Below are 20,513 nucleotides of genomic sequence, written 5' to 3' on the forward strand. Positions count from 1 at the left end.
CTTATCTTACATAGGGTCACAGGGGAGCCTGGAGCTTATCCCAGGGAACTGGAGGCATAAGGCGGGGTACACCCTGTTGGGTACAAACCCATCGCAGGGCACAATCGCACACCCATTCACACACTGTGGACAATTTAGAAATGCCAATCAGCCTACGACGCATGTCTTTGGACTGGGGGAGTAAACCGGAGTGCCCAGACGAAACCCCCAATGCACAAGGAAAGCATGCAAACTCTTAAACATTTATTAATGAATGACGCATCATACTTATTAATAATTGATAGTTACATTTAAATTTAATCCCTGTTATCATCTCCAAATCAGAACTTAGGCTGTCCTTAAGTTCTCTGTCCTGAAGACTTTCTGACATCCTTTCATAAATGTCTCCTTATAGATAACTTCTCCATCCTGGCGATTATATGTACATTTAGATTTCAAAATGAACACATTTTCTAATCTATTCATTATTAGTCTTAGATTATCTGTAGTGTCCAGCCATACAAGTCCTGCGATTGAGTTGTTACATAGAAATGATAACGTATTAGAACAAGTGCAGCTGGAACTACTGTCAGAGCTGCTGTTATTTAATAATAATAATAATGATAATAATAAGGCAACACCTTATTGCTAATTAGAATGGAGAATTCAGTTGCGTGCGCAACGCAATTAAATGTCTCAAAGCAGAGTTTCCCATAAAGATGTTACTGAATCATGTTAAATCATCACAGCTGAGTATGGAAAAGAGACAGAATAACTACAGCTGAGTGTAGGAAAAAAAAATAGACGGTTGAATTAAGGGAGAAAATAAATAAATAAATCACTGCAACCACTGAACCATTCATTGTATATTAATTTCTGCGAGCAACAAAAAAGAAAAAAAAAAAAAAAAAAACAGCTCTGAGTTTTATTTCCACTCTATTCTCCCCCCTGTTTCTCTCTCTAATTCTCTCTCTGCCTGTTTTAATTGGCTGGATGTGTAGAACAAGTCTCTGCAGGCGTCTTTCAGCCTCACTGAGGGCCTCGATTGCAACAATCAAGCGGCAATCCTTGCTAAAATTGCACTCAGCATCTAAGAACACGAATTACAGTCAACAGAGCAAATGATTCAATCTGTATTACACTATGTTAATAACCATCCTCAAATTAAAGGCTGAGGCGATGTCTCTGTGTCATAAATTATGTGGCTTCTCCCTCATTAAGGATGAGCCATAATACTTGCACAGTGTGCTGTGAAAAGAAAGAAGGAAATCAAATAATGAATTGGGGAAAAACTGAACATTAAGGAAAGGGTTGAGAGATGCTTTCAAGCAGCTTGTTAGATCTTACGTTTACACACGCAGGACATTTCAGCTGACATTTTGTGCCAAACCTGATTTGCTGTTACATGCTAATATACAGGTTAGAGATGATATTCTAAACAACAAACATATTCTAAACAAAGATTTTATTACCTCAAAACTGCCTAGTAGCAGGAAGTACCAGGATCTATTGATGTATTTGCACTTAATTTCCAACCGACATCGATTAAAATGTCTCCTTTCACGAAAGAAAACTGGATCACCTCTTTTTATTTATCTCTTTATTTATTGTGCCAGCCTTTTTCTAGGCCATTTTATAAAGAGAAGCTGCTGGACGAATCAGTCGAGATGTGAGGCGCTAAAACTTTAATTAATTAATTAATCAATCAACCAACCAACCAATCAATCAATCGGTTAATTAATTATACTTTTTTTCCCCCCGAAAAGGGACAGTGTACATTAATCAGCATTCATAAATGGAAATGTACCTAAGTTAGCCTAAAGGCTAATTTTCATTGGTAGTCCATCTGCCAGAAGCTATTAGGCATAAAACAACAACAGCAACAACAACAACAACAACAACAATAATAATAATAATAATAATAATAATAATAATAATATAATTAAACACTGTAAAATTCAGTTAAACAACAAATACACAGTATCTCACAAAAGTGAGTACACTCCTCACATTTTTGTAAATATTTGATTATATCTTTTCATGTGACAACACTGAAGAAATGACACTTTGCTACAATGTAAAGTAGTGAGTGTACAGCTTGTGTAACAGTGTAAATTTGCTGTCCCCTCAAAATAACTCAACACACAGCCATTAATGTCTAAACCGCTGGCAACAAAAGTGACTACACCCCTATTTTGAAAGGAGACAGTGGTCACAAAGGAAAGGGAAGAAACCTAATGTTCCTTTGCTTGACGTCTATCTCTGAAAAAAATAAAAATAAAACCAAAATCTACTGGTAAGCTACAACTTGATGTAAAATAGAAGTAGCATTAAATATCCAGGTTCACAAATTACACCTTTCATATTGTCTTTCTGGTGACATTTTGCACATTAATATGAAGCAAAGCAGCTCCTTCAGCAGAGACATGGTACTCTGATGCAAATGATACATACCTCAGCTACTTAAAGTAGAATTACTGTTTGTAATTTATGTTTTTGGTGTTTTCCATATGTCTTAAGAATTTCTTACTGTGTAATAGACAGTTTCCTGTATATATGATGATACACTCTTGAGCCTTGGGCTGCGTTGATGCCATGTCGGAATGACCGTAATTACTATATGACAACCCGGACGTTCTATTTGGAGCTGTTCATGTCCTTGGACTCTGAATTAAATAAATCCACGTGAGATGACGCTGACAACTGCAAAATTACATTAAACTTTATTGTATGTCTTTCGTTTACTTTCAGATTACTTCTGAGTTATTAAGACATTAATAATAGTCAAATATACAAATTATTACACAGAAATATTAACTACATTTTACTGCTGAAGCCGTCGCTGTTTTTAGTGTTTCCGCAGTGGTCATGTGGTACAAGTCAGAGCTCTCCGAAAATAATTAGTTTACAAGTTATAATTATGAGTTCTGCAAGGACGCGAACGCTTTTAACGAGTCGGAATCTCATAAGCACGGTAATTACGACACGGCGTGAACGCAGCTTTGAATCTATAAAGCCACTATTATAGACTTGTATATTATTAGTCTAGTTGAGTGGTGATTTAAAAGGTTTGTAGAAGGTTTACAGTAGAAAGCAGCTTTACAGAAACGTTTAAACACAGGGTACAGATTTTAAGTGTGTGAATTTATCCCTATTGAGCGAGCCGGGGGTGACGGTGGCGAGGAAAAACTCCCTAAGACGTTATGAGGAAGAAACCTTGAGAGGAACCAGACTTAGAAGGAAACCCGTCCTCATCTGGATAACAACAGATAGTGTGAAAGTAAAAGAAAGTTCACTATGGTTTAATATGAAGTCTTTGTTGAACTAGTCCACTGTTCACTAAAGGAGACCCGAGTGCAAAACTGCATGTGGTAATTGTAATCCCAGGGCTATAGCAGCAACCGCAGTCCCTGCAACCACAGTGAGAATATCCATGTGGAATTGAGGTCCAAAACCATTTCCATGGTACTTCAAGCGGCACCATCCTAATCAATCTCCAGGCTGTAGCCTCCAGTTGATGAGAGCTCTGTCCAGAGGTAGGGCATCAGGATGGATAGGGCAAGTCACTGAAGAACTTGGATAAGTTACAGTCAGAACTGTGTGCAATCTTAAGTGATGATATGCTGACATTTCAGGCATACAGGATCAACATTTACTATATATAGTATGTGTATATGCATATCAGAGTCAGAGTCAAGACTAAGAACCAGTCACTGGCCAGTCAAAATCAGAGAACCAATCAGTAAACAGCTCAGAATTTTACAATTAGTTAAACCAATTGGTTAAATTAATGATTAATTCTTACAAACAGCACTAGATACCTGGTCATTTAGATCTATGTGGGTATTGGCTGGGTATAAATACAATAAGAACAATAAAATAAAGATAATGTTTATAGCCTGTGTGAGTGCAGGTTAGTATTTCTCAAATTGTTCTTAATGAAGGCATGACAACCGGATTAGCCATCTGGAATCTTTTTATTAATGGTATTGTTAATAAGGCTAATAACGTCTGTGTAAGCCCTTTATGACACCTGATATAAAGCTTATGAAAAGTTTATTCCAACAAGTGTTAAACGACATAACGACTGCTTACCTCAGTTTTAATTTGACCCATCACCCAAGACAAGTGACATAGGCTTTTGCTTCTGGTCTGACATAGCTTGCATTATAAACTTACATTGGAAGGTCATGACAACTGTCTGTATTCGTCAAGGTATTTCTGGTAAGTCAGAGTCACATTTGATCAAATACGTCAACATTAACAAAGGCAGTCTTTATAAGCGCTTATACTGTTTTGAATAAGACTTATTATATATATATATTTATATATATATATATATATATATATATATATATATATATATATATATATATATTATATATATATATATATATATATATATATATATATATATATATATATAAACACTTGTGTAGGATTATGTCAGTTGTCATAAAGGGTTTATGTTGGTGTCATGTAGACCTGGGAACACTGCCCTTTAAGTTAAATGTTACATTTCAGTTCCTACTGAAATCTCATTTTCAGTGGTCTTGGTTCGGTCTTAAATTTTTACTTTGTATTCATGGGGCTATATGTGACCTCTGCATAAACCCTTAATGACAACTGATATAAAGCTACATAAGAGTTTATTTAAAGTGTTAGCTGACATAACTGGTTCCTTTAGTTTTAAGTTTATATATCTACTGTATGTCAACTGTGAAGTGATATAGATTTTTCTTGAAGCCCATGTTATGATGCATTATAAACGTATGTAAGAATGTCCTAACATCCGTCTTTGTATTGCAGTGTACTTCATGGATTTATTTAGATACATCAAATTTAATGAAGGCAGCTTTACTAGTTTATGTAGAATTACAGCACGTCAGTTGTCATAAAGGGTTTATAAAGGTGTCATGTGGAAATAAGATTTAAGTCTTCGCCTAATGTTCCAGTCAAACTTGTATCTCGGCTCTGTGATACATATTCAGTGCATTTTACACATCAGACCATTACCCACAATCCCAGCAAAGACCTCAGGTGATGATAATATGCAAATATATTTGTGATTTTAATTAAATTCTGCTTTAAGTAATCCAGCAACATTACCATGTAGGTTTGTGTAATGTGTTATAATTTATTGCCCTTTTCAGTGTTTTTAATGAATTCTACACGGGTGAATTTTTGCACATACATTACAAAATGCATTACTTGGAGCTCTACTAGGCTCGACTGATTAAGATATTACTTTGAAGAAGCACGAATTTATTCACGTAGTTAATATAAATGAAATATTTGAGTTAAAAAAAAAAATAATAAAAAAAAACTTGTATTACATGTGCTTTAACATGACCCCGAGGCAGCTCCTTGCACTTTATTAACTTGCTGAGAACTCAAACCTGGTAAATTATTCATCCGATTTTGGAATTCCATTAAATAATCATCGATATCCATATATGAATGGAATATGAATTTATGAATCAGTGGATCATCTGTAACGTAAGCAGAGCTGTGAAGTATGTCTGAAATCGAGTCATTAAGGGAGTAAATTTGACCTTGTAGACGATGGCACGGCGATGAATGGATCATTATATGAGTGAGAGAAAATGAACGGCAAGTTTTCATTTGTCATTAATTATTTGATTCTAATTTATTTCAGCTGGTTTGTAAATAATTGAAGCACTGTGCCTACTTGGAAGCTGTTAGTCTTACATGTGGAGCTGGGTTACTTGGGTCTTTTACACGTGCCGTTCTGTGACTTTATTTCCATCCAGATGTGTAGCAGTGAGTTTTCTCCTTCATCGCAGAAGGAAATCGTTGTCCCAAATTCCTATTGTATTAAATGTGTCTCTTTAATAAGTCAGTCCCTTCCAAAAGTACTGGAACAACAAGGCCAATCCTGCTTTATTGTTTTCACTATATATATCAAAGACATTAGATCAACTGATGAATTTCAGCGTTCGTTTCCTCATAGTTGCATCTAGAAGATACGTTAATACGTAAAACTTAATACGTTGTTTGAACCCACCCATTTTTTCAAGTGATCAAAAATATTACAGCGTGACTGATAGGTCAGCGTGACTGATATGACAGCCCTGAATGTCTACTCTTCACTGTAAAACCGGATAGTTCATTTTAACTCATTAACTAATTACCTCAAAATTTTTAAGCTGATAAATCAAATTCTTTAAGCCAAATACACTTAAATATAACAAAAATTTAACTCAAACTTGTTATTTTTAAGTGTATTTGGCTTAAAGAAATTGATTTATCATTTAAAAAATTTTGAGGTAATTAGTTTCCTCAAATTTTTTGAGTTAAATGAACTCATCCGGTTTTACAGTGTAGGTTTGGTCACTAGGTTTCACCTGTGAAGACTTCATTTGTTGTTAAAGCAAATGTAATACCCAGAACAAGTCTGGAAAAGCAACACAAATGAAAAATGCAACAGTTTGGTGATGTCATTGGGTCACCGGTCACTTGATGCAGTTATTGCAAGCAAGGGATATACAACCAAATATTACGTGTTATTTACTTTCATTTATTTTAAGACTATCTGTTACTCTACTTTTGCTCACCTAAAAAAAATTGGCTGGTCTGGATAGTGAAAACAATAGAATTGTCTTCACTGTTCCAATGCCTTCAGAGTGGACTGTACTGTAAGTGTTTATGGATATGCATGTTTCCCTTACTGCAAAGTGTAAATAATAATCCATCTCACTATCCAGTTTACTTAATAATCATCTACTTCTTTCTCTCTGACTTTTACTATTTTTTTCACTATTACTATTTTTTTTGTAATATCTCCTATACTATAAAAAAAACTTCTTTTTTTTTTTTTTTTGCTATGTAACTGTCTAGTATTTTTAACCCGCACTGTAAAATAAAACAACGTGAAGATTGTAGATTTAATCATTTTACAGCATTTTATTAACTGTTCCTTAGTCTGCACATTTACAGAATTTTCCATTTTTTATTAAGGATAAGCAAAAACACCTAAAGTAGTTATTAGTTAGTCAAAGCTAATGGATTAGGGACAAGGATTAAATTTACCAACCATGAGCACTTAACTAAGAGCAGTTTCTTTACTATACACTTCTTATCATCAAAGCTCACGTCGTTCACCAGCAGAAAGCATGTAATGTAATGGAGTCTCCAATTGCTGGTGAATTTAAATAATTGAGGAAAATGATTGTAGTGTTTGAGAAAGTCACCTATACCTCATGTTCTAAACACAAGTCTAGATTGCAGGTGTGAAAATAAATTGAAACAGCTTTTTTTGTTTGTTTGTTTAAGTTTATTAACATTAAATAATTTTTCTGGAAGGTTTCCAAAGTTTATGAGTAAATTAGTAAGTGAGCCCCATGGGGGCATGGAAATCTTTTTTTTCTCACCACTTTCACAGAATATCTTTGCTACATCTGCTGCTATGGATGTACTCAAATCCAGCTCTGAATCTCACGGTTATTGAGAATAATCTACATTATGCCATAGCAACAGATGGAGCAACAGCCTGTACTTAGGACTCATCCACTATCTTGTTTTCAATCGTACATAAATAAGGACGCAGATAGATTGTAGGTCTGAATTTCTGTCTAGCATAAAATAAACACCTCTTCTGTTGGCTGGTCTGTTCTTTTTGCTAGATACTGGGGGAAAACCCAGATAAGAAATCTGACATGCAGACAAGACATTTCACCTACAGCATGATCAAAGAAACAACAGCAGCCTACAGCCAGACCACACTCTGAGAGAAAAGTGTATACAGGAGCTGGACTGTAGTAGGGGTGCAGGAATAGAAACAATATCATTTTTATGCCAAAGCACCACCAAAAATTCTTATAGGTTCCACAGATGATCCCATGTGTGATTACATGTAACATAAACGGTATGTTAATATTATTAATTATATGTTAATATTATAAAGATTCCTATGTTAATAATTTAAAAAGAGAAAAAAAGTTCTTGAGATGGAAATTTAAAAACAAAACAAAAAAAATGAAATTGAATTATGTATATAAACCAAAATTATTTATTGAATTTAGTATTGTTGATTAAACTGATATTTATATTCTGTTAATAATAATAATAATAATAATAATAATAATAATAATAATGGTATTATTTGTTTTTGTTGATTTATTTATTTTTTCTTTCAAACAATTTTTTTTAACTATTAGGACCCTAAAACATGAAGTCTAAACGTCTAATGCTAAGAAATTTGACCTTATTAAGTTAAATGCATAGAATACATAGAATATAGAACCTTTATAATACTTACTTTATGACCAGCCAATTCCAGATGCTAATGTTGTCCTGATTAATATGTACAGTATATATTAAAAAATGTTACCTTTTGATCTCTCTCTCTTTTTTTTTTTTTTTAAATTCTGGTCTAATTTGCATTTCCCGTTCCACACTGAAACCTCATACCCTTTGTACTTCTCCTTTAAAATCACAAGCGTGTGTTTGCTTCAGAAGAGAAACAGTTTAATTACGGTTTAGCTATTCAGAGAGTAGCCTTTGTTTTTTTTTTTGTTTTTTTTTTTTTTGTTTTTTTTTTATTAGAACAAAAGATGAAGTTTAGAGCACACACAGACTTTCTTGAGCACTTTTCCCAGCATCTTCAAAACCAAAAATACTCACTGAGTACTCTTCAGTTATGATTCCCAAAGCCATCAAATCCTACCATGGCATCTCAAAAACGCTTTGCTTTGCTCTATATTAAGAGAGAGATGCTTACTCGGGTAAACAGTCCTCCATGGTCCTTATCTCAGTACTCGGGCTTCTGGGCCGCTGTACTGTACTGATGTACATATATGAGAGAGTAGAGGACGTAGGACAGATTTTCTATAGACATTCTGTTTTGGTACTGAACATATTAGACTTCTGTTAGCTTTTTTGCTAGTTCACAAACATTTCACATGAATGCGATAGCCATAATGCATTATAATCATCACGGCTCTAGGCCTCTAGGCTCCTTTTCTCTATTATGTGTTATAAACACTTAATTTGATCCATTTGAGAAACTAGTGATGTAGGCTATAATGCATTATAACTGGCAGTACAGATACTATACTATAGACACTATACTAATTCAGGGTTTTATAAGCAGATATTATAATGTATTATATAAACTGATAATATGAAGTCATATTCATAATAATGAAGTGTTACTTAACTAAGTACTTATGGGCATTCACATAGCCTTGCGTAGCATTGTAAGCTACTATGTAAATGCTGACATACACTGTAGATATAGATGCAGATATTATAATGCATTATATAAACCAATATTATGGAATCATATGCTTTATAGACTGTCATGTATGCTTTAATGCGTAATTTTATGTATTATATAAGTACATATACCATTTACAGTGCCCTCCACCATTGTTATGACTGACTAAGGGAATTTGGCCTATGTGTTACCTCATATTTATACCCCTGGTTTGTTTTGTGATGGTGTTGGAGGATAAGGAATTGAGGGAGGAGATGTTTGGTTCATTTTGGCCTTGGAAGTGACCCCATGGTAAATTGTATATGAAATGATGTGTGTGTTGGGTGCATTCAAAGAAATAGAACTGAAACGTTAAGACTTTATTGAAATGTATGTTATTGTATAATATGGTTCAAACACACAGCTTCACATGAGCATGTCCAAAATTCCACTTCTAAACTGCTACTGATGGAAAGTCTTGTTTCCCAAGGACACACAGTGGGCAGGGGTTAAACTATGTAGCAGTGCAGGATAATGAGGCAGTTTGCGTGAATGTTAAGTGAAGATGAGCTCTGCCCGTATATTTTTTATGAAGGTGTAAATCATAGCCATAATGGTGGTGATGATAATGATGATAGTCTACTACAGTTCCTCACAAGTGTGTAGAGAAATCTCAAAGTGTAAAATGTTTTCATTCAGGAGAGATAATGGCTAGCTAACATGTTCAATGACCGTCGTGAGACAGGTTAGTTTTACCCTACTGATGATGTGTTGTTGCAATAGTAATCCTGCTCAGTACGAGAGGAACCGCAGGTTCAGACACTTGGTACGTGTGCTTGGCTGTGGAGCCACTGGTGCGAAGTTACCATCTGTGGGATTATGACTGAACGCCTCTAAGTCAGAATCCCGCCTAAACGTAATGATGCCGCGAATCTCCGCAAGTTTGTATCGAACCTGGTGCTAAATTACTCATAAACGACCACTTCTAGCTTGTGTTTTATTTTCTCTGAAAATGAATATTTTCATATATATTTGTTTATGCCAAAACTGGAAGACCAAATTGCAGACCCTTAAACTAATGCCTATAAGGACAGAAACTGACAAATTGAAAACTTTATTTAAAAGAGAAAAAAAAACACATTTTGAGAGCTCTGTTTTATGAAGAATGCATTATATCATCTCATATATAAGACACCGGGGCGCACGGTGGCTTAGTGGTTAGCACGTTCGCCTCACACCTCCAGGTTTGGGGGTTCGATTCCCGCCGGGCCGTGTGCGGAGTTTGCATGTTCTCCCCGTGCTGCGGGGGTTTCCTCCGGGTACTCTGGTTTCCTCCCCCAGTCCAAAGACATGCATGGTAGGCTGATCGGCGTGTCTAAAGTGTCCGTAGCGTATGAATGGGTGTGTGAGTGTGTATGTGATTGTGCCCTGTGATGGACTGGCACCCTATCCAGGGTGTACTCTGCCCTGTGCCCGATGTTCCCTGGGATTGGCTCCAGGTTCCCCAGCGACCCTGAAGAAGGAGTAAGCGGTAGAAGATGGATGGATATATAGGGCACTATATAAGTGCTTGGGTACATACATAACACTTCATAAAGCATCATGTCATATTATATAGTGCTTTATGAACAGATATGACGTGTTATATGAACTGATGTTATCAAGACGTGCTTTATCACATGTTATGTAACAGACCTAATGCATTATGCTGCCTGGAATATGTCTAAATAAAATGGTCATAAGTACTTAACGTCAAATACGTAAAGCCTGATAAGATGAAATCATAAAATCAACAGTTAAACAGTTTACATAATGCATAATAAAATGCTATAGTGTCTTACAAAATTTGAGTCTATATTGTTTTAAGAACAGACATCATGCTTTATCACATGATGTAGCATGTATTCCAACACGTGGCATAAGGCTGTCTGCTGTAAGTATTTAGCATTACATGCATAACACTTTGTAAATCATGATATAACTTCATAATATCAGTTGAAGTAATGCATTATAAAATATCTGTTATAATGTCTTATAATGTAACAAAGTCATATTATCATGCTTTATAACATACTGTAATGCATTGTAATGCCTGATGAAAGACTAAATAAATGCTCATAAGCGCGTATAGTTATGTACGTAATGTTTTATGATGATATGACTTCATAATATCAGTGGACATAATGCATTATAAAATATGTTATAATGTCTTAATGCAGAGTCAATAATCTTTCATAAACGCATGACCAGATATTATAATGTGTTACATAGACTGATATTATAAAGTCACATCATGCTTTATAACATGTTATACAGCATACTGCATAAAATGCATTATAATGCCTGATATAGGGCTACATAAGTGATCATAAGTATTTATATCCATAATGTTTTGCGTTGATATGACGTCATATCAGTTGACGTAATGCGTTATAAAATGTTATAATGTCTTAGAGCAGCGTCAATAATGTTGCATAAACACATGACCAGATATTATAATGCATTATATAGACTGCTATTATAAAGCTATATCATGCTTTATAACATGTTGTGCAGCATACTGCATAAAATGCATTACAATGCGTGATATAGGGCTACATAAGTGATCATAAGTATTTGTAGTTATATCCGTAATGTTTTATGATATGACTTCATATCATCATATCAGTTGACATAACACATTAGAACATGATATAAAATATTTTATACAGCAGAGTCATTAATGTTTCCTGAACAGAGAGAGTTGTGTTTTCAGTGAGGGGTGTGTACAGTAGGGAAGCTGTGGCTCAGGTGGCTAACCATAACTGACCCTAGGTGGTAGAGCAGGTTGTCCAGTAATCGTAGGGTTGGCGGTTCGATTCCCGGCCCACGTGACTCCACATGCCGAATGGTCCTTGGGCAAGACACTGAACCCCAAGTTGCTCCTGATTGCAAGTTAGCTGCCTTGCATGACAGCTCTGCTACCATTAGTGTGTGTGTGTGTGTGTGTGTGTGAATGGGTAAATGAGACACAGTGTAAAGCGCTTTGGAACCGCTAAGGTTAAAATAAGTGCAGACCATTTATCATTACTTTATGTGATGATATCAATAAACCTGTGTGATATTTGTAATATGTGATAAATGTATATTTCAGTGTGTTCCTACCAAGAAGGATAATGTGAATGTGGTTAATGCTAGTATAAATGTATGTAAACATTAAAAAACTCAATTATTAAGCAAGTTGTGTGTAGTAATGTTAAAAGCTTAAAGCCTTGGCATGTATTTGATTATCAAGTATGTTGCTTATTTTTATTCTGTGTGGCATCTTGGAAGTGTTAAAGTGCTAAAACGAACTCTGTAGTTTGCTTTTCTGTGTTTTAAAAGGTTGGTCAATATACGACAAATATGTGCGAGCTACACAACTGAAGATGTTTGTAGTAACTCTCTCTCTCTCTCTCTCTCTCTCTCTCTCTCTCTGTTGTAGGTGATTCATCCCAAGTGGGTAAGTCAGCTCATCTTTTTAAATCCCTTTCTTTTTTAATCGCCTTGTGCGAGATCACACTGAGATTCTGAAGGTCGTGTTCTTGGCATTGATGCCGATTCAAGTCGGCACAAGCTGCAATGATTGCGGTGTTTACACATCACACACTCACACACACTTGCACACACCCACTTAACTTAATCAGTTGCCCCCATTCTGCTGTAATAAGCACATTGGCATTGTACCAGACACAACCTGGCAGATTAAAATTGTACCCTAACAAGGCAAATGTATGGGTATAATTATTATAACCTCCCCCCCCACAGACACACACACACTTACTTTATTTCCTTCTTCCTTTTCCATAAATAGGACCGTGTTTGGCTCTGTGGCTTTTGCCACCAAACTTCAAAAACTCCAGACACCAGACACGTATATCAGAGAAAAAAAATCAAACGGTAATAATAGCAACAATAATAAATACTACTAGTCCTACTACTACTACTACTACTACTACTACTGATAATAATAATAATAATAATAATAATAATAATAATAATGATAATAATAATGCAGATTTATTTATAACACATGAAATAATCTATGACAAAACAAAAAAAAGAGGCAAAATAATAAGAAAAGGTCAAATAAACATGAAAAACATTAATTAGATGCATCACATCACTGCTAAAAAAAACCCCAACAGAAACCCTCATGTAGTTTGTAATGGTTATAAATGGGAATTGTGTTGGATTTAATGGAAAATGTAATGGTCCCTGTGGATCTCTCCTGGTAATTTGTTACCTTCTACTGGTGGCATGTTATGTCTAGTGGCTATCATTAAGGACCTACGTCCTAATACTTAATGGAAACCATTTGGTAATGGTTTTATCGGTTAACAGCTGATGATTTGTAATGGTATTTGTAGTGGAAACCGTTAAAATTTCTGTGATGGTTTCTCTTGGGGTTTTTTCAGCAGGGATATGTAAATAAGAAAGAATGGATGTGATGGAACAAGGACAAATAACGGGACAAAGAAATAAATAACAAGCAAAATAAAGGATGGATAGGATGACAGGAAACAAATAATAACGGACATGTTACAAAATATGCAGCGTAAACATACATTAGGTGTGACATCAGTATCGTTTGCAAATGATATGTTTTTGTTCAGATGAAATGTGGGACAGAGGAGAGGCTTTTTTTTCATGCAAGGCGATATATAATGATCGCAAACATCCCTGCTGAAACAAACAAATAAACAACAACAAAAAAAAATTGAAACCATCACCGAAATTCTGTTTTCCACTACAAATGCCATTACAAACCATTCAGTTAAGCATTAAAGTCATGACCATTACCATTATTGGTTCTTAATGATATACACTAGACATAACATACCACCAATAGAAGGCAACAACTTACCAGTAGGGACCCACATGGGCCATTACAGTTTATGTTAAAACCAGTACAATTCCCAATATAACCATTAAAACAATTACAAATTTTATGAGAGTTTCTGATGTTGTTTTTTTCAGCAGGGATGTTAAAGTATATTCAAGTTTTAGCTTCTGATCTCTTAATTCTCTCGAGTATCAGCTAGGAAAATAGCTAAAACTGCAGAAAGTCGAAGCTGATGCGTACTCTATCTGATTATTTTTCCCCCCTGATAGTTGGATCTTTTTTATACACACCAAGAGTAATTCGCAAACTCCACTGAATCGTCTCCCAGCAACAGTTTTAAGAGCTAGTGATGGAGACATGGGGTCACAGAGTTCCTCCACTTATCACCAGAATACAGAGAGCACAATTTCAAATGACGGGGATTAAGCAAATGAGAGGGATCCAGCAATTTTCCCTCTCCTTTCCTTTTTACTTTCTGTTCTATTCTTCTGAGCATTTGTGAACAACCCCCCCCCACCCCCCAGTTCTTCCAATCTTGGTCTGAATGGAGATTTTTTTCATCTTTTTCCAGGGCAAATTGTTTTTATGTAGATACAAGTACACAAGGTGTTAGACTCTATAAAGTATACATTATGTATGTGATAGCAAGCTTCCGGTTCAGCAGGTACCAGCCTGAGCTTAAAGACTTAACTACGATTTGTCAGGTACATTGAGGTGATGTGATTTACATCTAAAGCTGCTTACCGGAGAGGCTTCGAAAAGAGAGTGTAGACGGACGAGTATGGCACTTGCTCTCCGAAATGAAACATCGAACTACCCACTCACCTTCACGGGGATTTAGTTAATAGAGATACGTGACGTTGAGTCATAGTGAATGTTAATTACCTGTCTCTATGAGCATGTTATGATCATTACATATCAGGACAGCTTGTATCAATTATGGGGTACAGTGTGAACTGGATCTAGACAATGTATGATGTCTATCATGAGTCATTTTAACTTATTTATTTATTATTTAACCAGTTAAACCAAACATATGAAGAAATTTCGCTACATAGTGTAATAACATAACACACTAATACACAAGACATAATAAATATCATAAACGCAGTGTTATGCAATGTAATAATATAATATACGCATCCTATCATGTCCTGTCATGGCATGACATCCATCATAAACATAATGTTATACAGTGTAATAACATAAAATGCGCTAAAATCTCGTTGCATGAAATGATAGTGATAATAACAAACATCATAGATGCAATGTTATGCAAAGTAATAATGTAATACGGTATATCGTAACATATCCTGACATGATGTGACATGATATAACCTAGAGGTCGACTGATTGATCAATTTCGCCGATTAATCAGCACTGATGACTGATTGCTAGAACTATCGGTTATCGGCAAAATTCCACACCGATAGTGTTTCCTGGTCGCGTCCGTTGCGGGAGCAGTTGAGAAGGGTCCGCTGTCATTACACAGTACTAGAGCGGCCTCTAGAGGTGAAATAAAAACCATCACTGGTCAATTTTGTTGTGTTATTTGAAATGTTTTTTTAAACTCATTTTGGATGCCTCTATTTTTATTTGTTATTTGGAGTGCTACTTTTTGGTTCAGTTTGGATGTATATCTTTTACTCACTTTAATATGTATATAGTTATTTCAGTGGCTTAGTGGTTAGCACGTTCGCCTCACACCGCCAGGGTCGGGGATTCGATTCCCGCGGCTCTGTGTGTGTGGAGTTTGCATGTTCTCCCCGTGCTGCGAGGGTTTCCTCTGGGTACTCCGGTTTCCTCCCCCAGTCCAAAGACATGCATGGTAGGCTGATTGGCGTGTCTAAAGTGTCCGTAGTGTATGAATGGGTGTGTGAGTGGGTGTGTGATTGTGTGCCCTGCGATGGATTGGCACCCTGTCCAGGGTGTACCCTGCCTTGTGCCCGATGTTCCCTGGGATAGGCTCCAGGTTTCCCCGTGACCCTGAAAAGGGGTCTTCTATAAGCAGTATAGAAGATGGATGGATGGATGGATGGATAGTTATTTCATTCAAAAAAAAGTACAGTACATTTTCACGGTGCAGTCAGTACTGTTTATTTTTCTAATAAAGCTCAGCAATATTTTACTTTGAGGGTTATGTTTTCATTCAGTATCAGTTTTCAAAAACTTTCGCTTGATTAATCGGTTATCGGCATGTACTGCCGAGTTATCGGTATTGGTAAAATCCTCTATCCGTCGACCTCTAGTTTAAACATCATAAAAGTAACGATGCACAGCGTAATCATGCTGTAACGTGACATAGCGAGACATGAATCAAACATCGTAAACACAATGTTACACAATGTAATATCATAACATGTCACTATAATGCTTGATATGGCATAGCAAATATCATAAATGCAAAGTTATCCAATGTAACAACGTAACGTATCATAATATGCCGTGGCATGACGACAAAAACTTCACACAGTGTCATAACATCATAACATGACATAATCATCCTACACGGCATAATAACGTCGTGACAGGTCATAACAAATATCATAAATGTAATATTACTCTGAGTGATATAAGGCGCGACATGACATAAACATCATAAACGTAATGTTACACAGTGTAAATAACATATCTTGAATCATATTGAGACATCATGTGACTTAATAACATTATAAACATAATGGTACACAGCATAATATATAATCATAATCAATCATGACATGATGTAACAGACATCCTAAGAGCAATGTGACACAAAGTGATCATTTAATATATTTATATGCCAAACATCATAACCGTGCGCAATGACATAATATATTGTACAATGATATGTCCATATACTGTATTATGTAATATAACAGACATAAAGGTAATATGACATGGCAGAGTTACATAATTGTTATTATATGTATAGCTTGGCGTCATAGCATCATGGACGAAATGTGTAATAATGTCATACATGGCAACATGTTGTGAAATGACAACCATCATATAACACAACATAATAATAATAATAATAATAATAATAATAATAATAATAATAATCTCTTGTATATGTGCCATTATATCATATAAACATTATAAATTGTATTTTCCACAGCGTAATCGTGTAACATGTTGTGGCATGGCGTCACATGACGTCAAACATCATGAGTAGTCCATGTTATATCTGACTGCTGCATTTTGGCTGGATGGAACAGTGTGTCAAATTGTGAAGGATGAAGTTTGCGAGGCCAACTGGCACGGTACGAGTTTTTAATAATGAAACTGGTGGCAATTTTTTATTTATTGGAGTCACCTTGCAAATCGGCTCGGGAGAGCGGCGCAGATGAGACGCACAAGACTTGTTAAAGTGTGCGTGTGTGTGTGTGTGTGTGTGTGTGTGTGAGTGTGTGTTTTTAAGGTGAAGCAAGCACCAATTTTATCCTACATGGTTTTATAATGAATTGGTCGCAGCAGGCACGGGAATGAAGAAGTATGTTTTTATGATCGTGTATAAATTTTTTTTTTTCCATTTATGGAATATGAAAGGGAATCGGTGAGGTTATTAGAATAGTTTCCCAGAATCTTGTAGAAGATGAAAAATATCCACCTGATGATTTTTTTCCCCCCTGCATGCATAAGAGTGCACAGAGAGAGAGAGAGAGAGATTGTCATTCATCTCTCTCTTTTTTTTAAGCTCTTTCTTTGCTTTTTGCCCGGTGTGATCAGCAGGATGAGGGATGGGACTTCATTTTCCGCTTGCTTCAAGTCCACTATTTCTCTTTCATGCATGAGGAGAAATAATAGCGAGCAGAGACGATGCAATAACGTATGTGATTTTATTAAACTGTTGGCTTCAGGTGGCATGACAATGAGAGAAAAGTGTTTTTAGAAGCGTGATGAATTAAAAAAAAAACCACCCGTGTGTAAGGGTTGCGTTCCTGTCGACTCTGACGCTTAACTTCCGTGATCATTGATCAGACAGAAAGACTGAAAGATGGTGGAAAGGGGCGCCATTTGTTTTGAGAGATTTCATTCTTTTTGTATGACATGCAATACCTAGAAGCTTTTTGTTTTTGCTCTCGTGCTTCACCCTTCTATCATTTTTCTTCCACTTTCTTCTCTCATTCCTGCGTCTTCTCATCCTTCATCTCTCTCCTCTCGGTGTGGCTGTGGTCGTGAATAATTATTATTATTATTATTATTTTAAATCCACAGTAGTTCCACACACACACACACACACACACACACACACACACACACACTGGGGAGTGTTTTAGCATTAGTACAGGAGATTAAAAGTACTTAAAATGGTTTAACAGCATTGGGAGCTGATAATGTTTCCTGAATATTAATTAGAATTAAACTGCGCTCTGTTACAGTCATGTTTATACACAGTGGACCTGACAGACAGCGTGAACTGCAGTGCAGATATAAGGGATACAACAATAAAATATACGGCAAAAACAATATATTTATAAACTTTTTTTTTTTTAATACCCAAAAAAGAATATTTACTCAATTTAGCCTTTCCACTGAAGTCCCACAAGGATCAAGCCTCGGTTCTTTCCACTTCTCTTTCTCTCTGCACTCTTTCTCAGTGCGGTTATACCATGTTACAGATTTTTCATAACACTTTCTAACCAAAAAAAAAAAAACATCATAATCATCCTTAAAAGTGCGTATATATTTGCGGAAGAACGTTTAAAACATCGTCGAATGACTTGGGGATGGAAAAAAAAACATCTCATCCATTACAAGGTTGTGATCTCCGGAACTCGCTCTCAAACACTTTAATGTGAATAAATACATAATTACGTAAGTACGTAAATAAATAAATAAACAAACAAACAAGATCTCTCTCTCTAGCTACCTAGCTATGTTTCCATTCACATATTCCTATGTGAATTTTGGGATATCACATAAAAAAAAAATAAATAAATAAAAACACTGCATGGAAACACCAGATGCGAACAATCACAAAAAAAAAATAAAATAAGTAAGTTTCCTCAAATTTTTGGAGTTAAATGAACTATCTGGTTTTACAGTGTATAGAAATACAACACGCTACTGGTTATTATGGTTATTATAGTGTAGTAATTATTTCCTGCACGTTATTAAGAAATCAAGAACACCACTTGAACATTTTTTTTCCCCCGATTTCACCTGTAACTGAGCCAGATTGATCTTCCCATTACAAATTGCGTAATTACATCATGCATCATTTACACACAATGCACATCATTTATTATAGACCTCTCCTCTGATAGAAACAGTCGCCAGTATCGCCTTGATTGTTGCAACCTTGCGCATTTAGAAGATTAACGACATCTCGAGCTATAATTAAGCTTCCCTCAAACCAGATTTCCTCGCAACGATTAAAATGTCAGATCAGATGTCAGTATGTTAGCTGGCGTAGGCTCTCTCTGATCACTGCCTCATCAATACCTGTTAGGAAATAGAGCAGGAGATGATGTGGAAATGTTAACAGGTCTGATGATTAGTTTGTCTCCGTAAAATGTTAATGTGATTAGACTATTATCCTCATCAGCTTATTGATGTTCTGCCACCATCACGATTGCGCACACTTTCTCGGAGTCATTTTTTTTGCTCGCATTTCTCTGAAAGTGAGGCAGGAATCACTTTGTAATCGCTTCCTGCCAACATGAGGGCGTGGTGGGGGGGGACTGAGCCTGAGCAGTTGAGGTTTAAGGGCCTTGCTCAAGGGCCCAGCAGTGGGAACTTGGTTATGCTGGGATTTGAACTCTTCCAATCAGCGACCTTCAACGACCTTCCGCTCAGAAGTCCAACGGCCTAACCACTGAGCATGTGATGTGACATGCTTTTCTCATTCTGGCTCCCCTAGTGTGTTTTCATGAATTCTCTCACTGCGTTTGCTGATCGCCAGTCGGAGGTCAGAGGTCGCCAAACTGACATCAAGCAGACTTTTGTGTTTGTGTGCGTCTCTCTGTGTATCATTGTGTTCCCGCTGTTTTTCGTTCATGCTCTTTTGTTCTCTGCCTGTGCACTAACCCTGGTGATCGATTCTCGCACCCATAAGCGTGATGTCCATGAATTATCTTGTCAAGGCTTCTGTTGCTAGGAGATTGACCGCAGAGAGAAAGTTCATTCGTCATCCCATGTAAACAAAGCACAATAGTTTTACAAGATTTATGCAATCCTTAGCGATGTTGAAAATGTGACTGGATGAGAGCAATAGTAATGACACCTGGATGGACTGACACCATATTTAGATGTGGTTTGGGACATGGCCCATGCATTCATGACTCTAAAGATGTCATTTTCAGTCTTCTCAGTGGTACAGAATAAAATCTTTAGTTAACATATCAAGCTAGATGGCTAGCTACCTATCTAGTTCACTTCATACAAGTTCTTTCTGAAGGAGAAGGAGTTGTGATCTTTTAAGACACTGTTTGTACTTCCTCACCAGGCTGATGATCATGATCT

At 36.1% G+C, this 20,513-nt stretch overlaps 1 protein-coding gene across 1 annotated transcript in view; it reads left to right on the forward strand.

The window, feature by feature from the left end:
• The window catches only part of LOC128604032 (neurexin-2-like), a 233,903-nt gene that overhangs the window by 143,873 nt on the left and 69,517 nt on the right, over positions 1–20,513 (forward strand). The window contains exon 4 of the mRNA XM_053618803.1: positions 12,663–12,680. Within this exon, the coding sequence (XP_053474778.1) occupies positions 12,663–12,680 (18 nt within the window). The remainder of the gene's footprint in view (positions 1–12,662; positions 12,681–20,513) is intronic.

This window comes from Ictalurus furcatus, chromosome 29 (genome assembly GCF_023375685.1).
Source record: "Ictalurus furcatus strain D&B chromosome 29, Billie_1.0, whole genome shotgun sequence".
In the NCBI taxonomy this organism is placed as follows: Eukaryota; Metazoa; Chordata; class Actinopteri; order Siluriformes; family Ictaluridae; genus Ictalurus; species Ictalurus furcatus.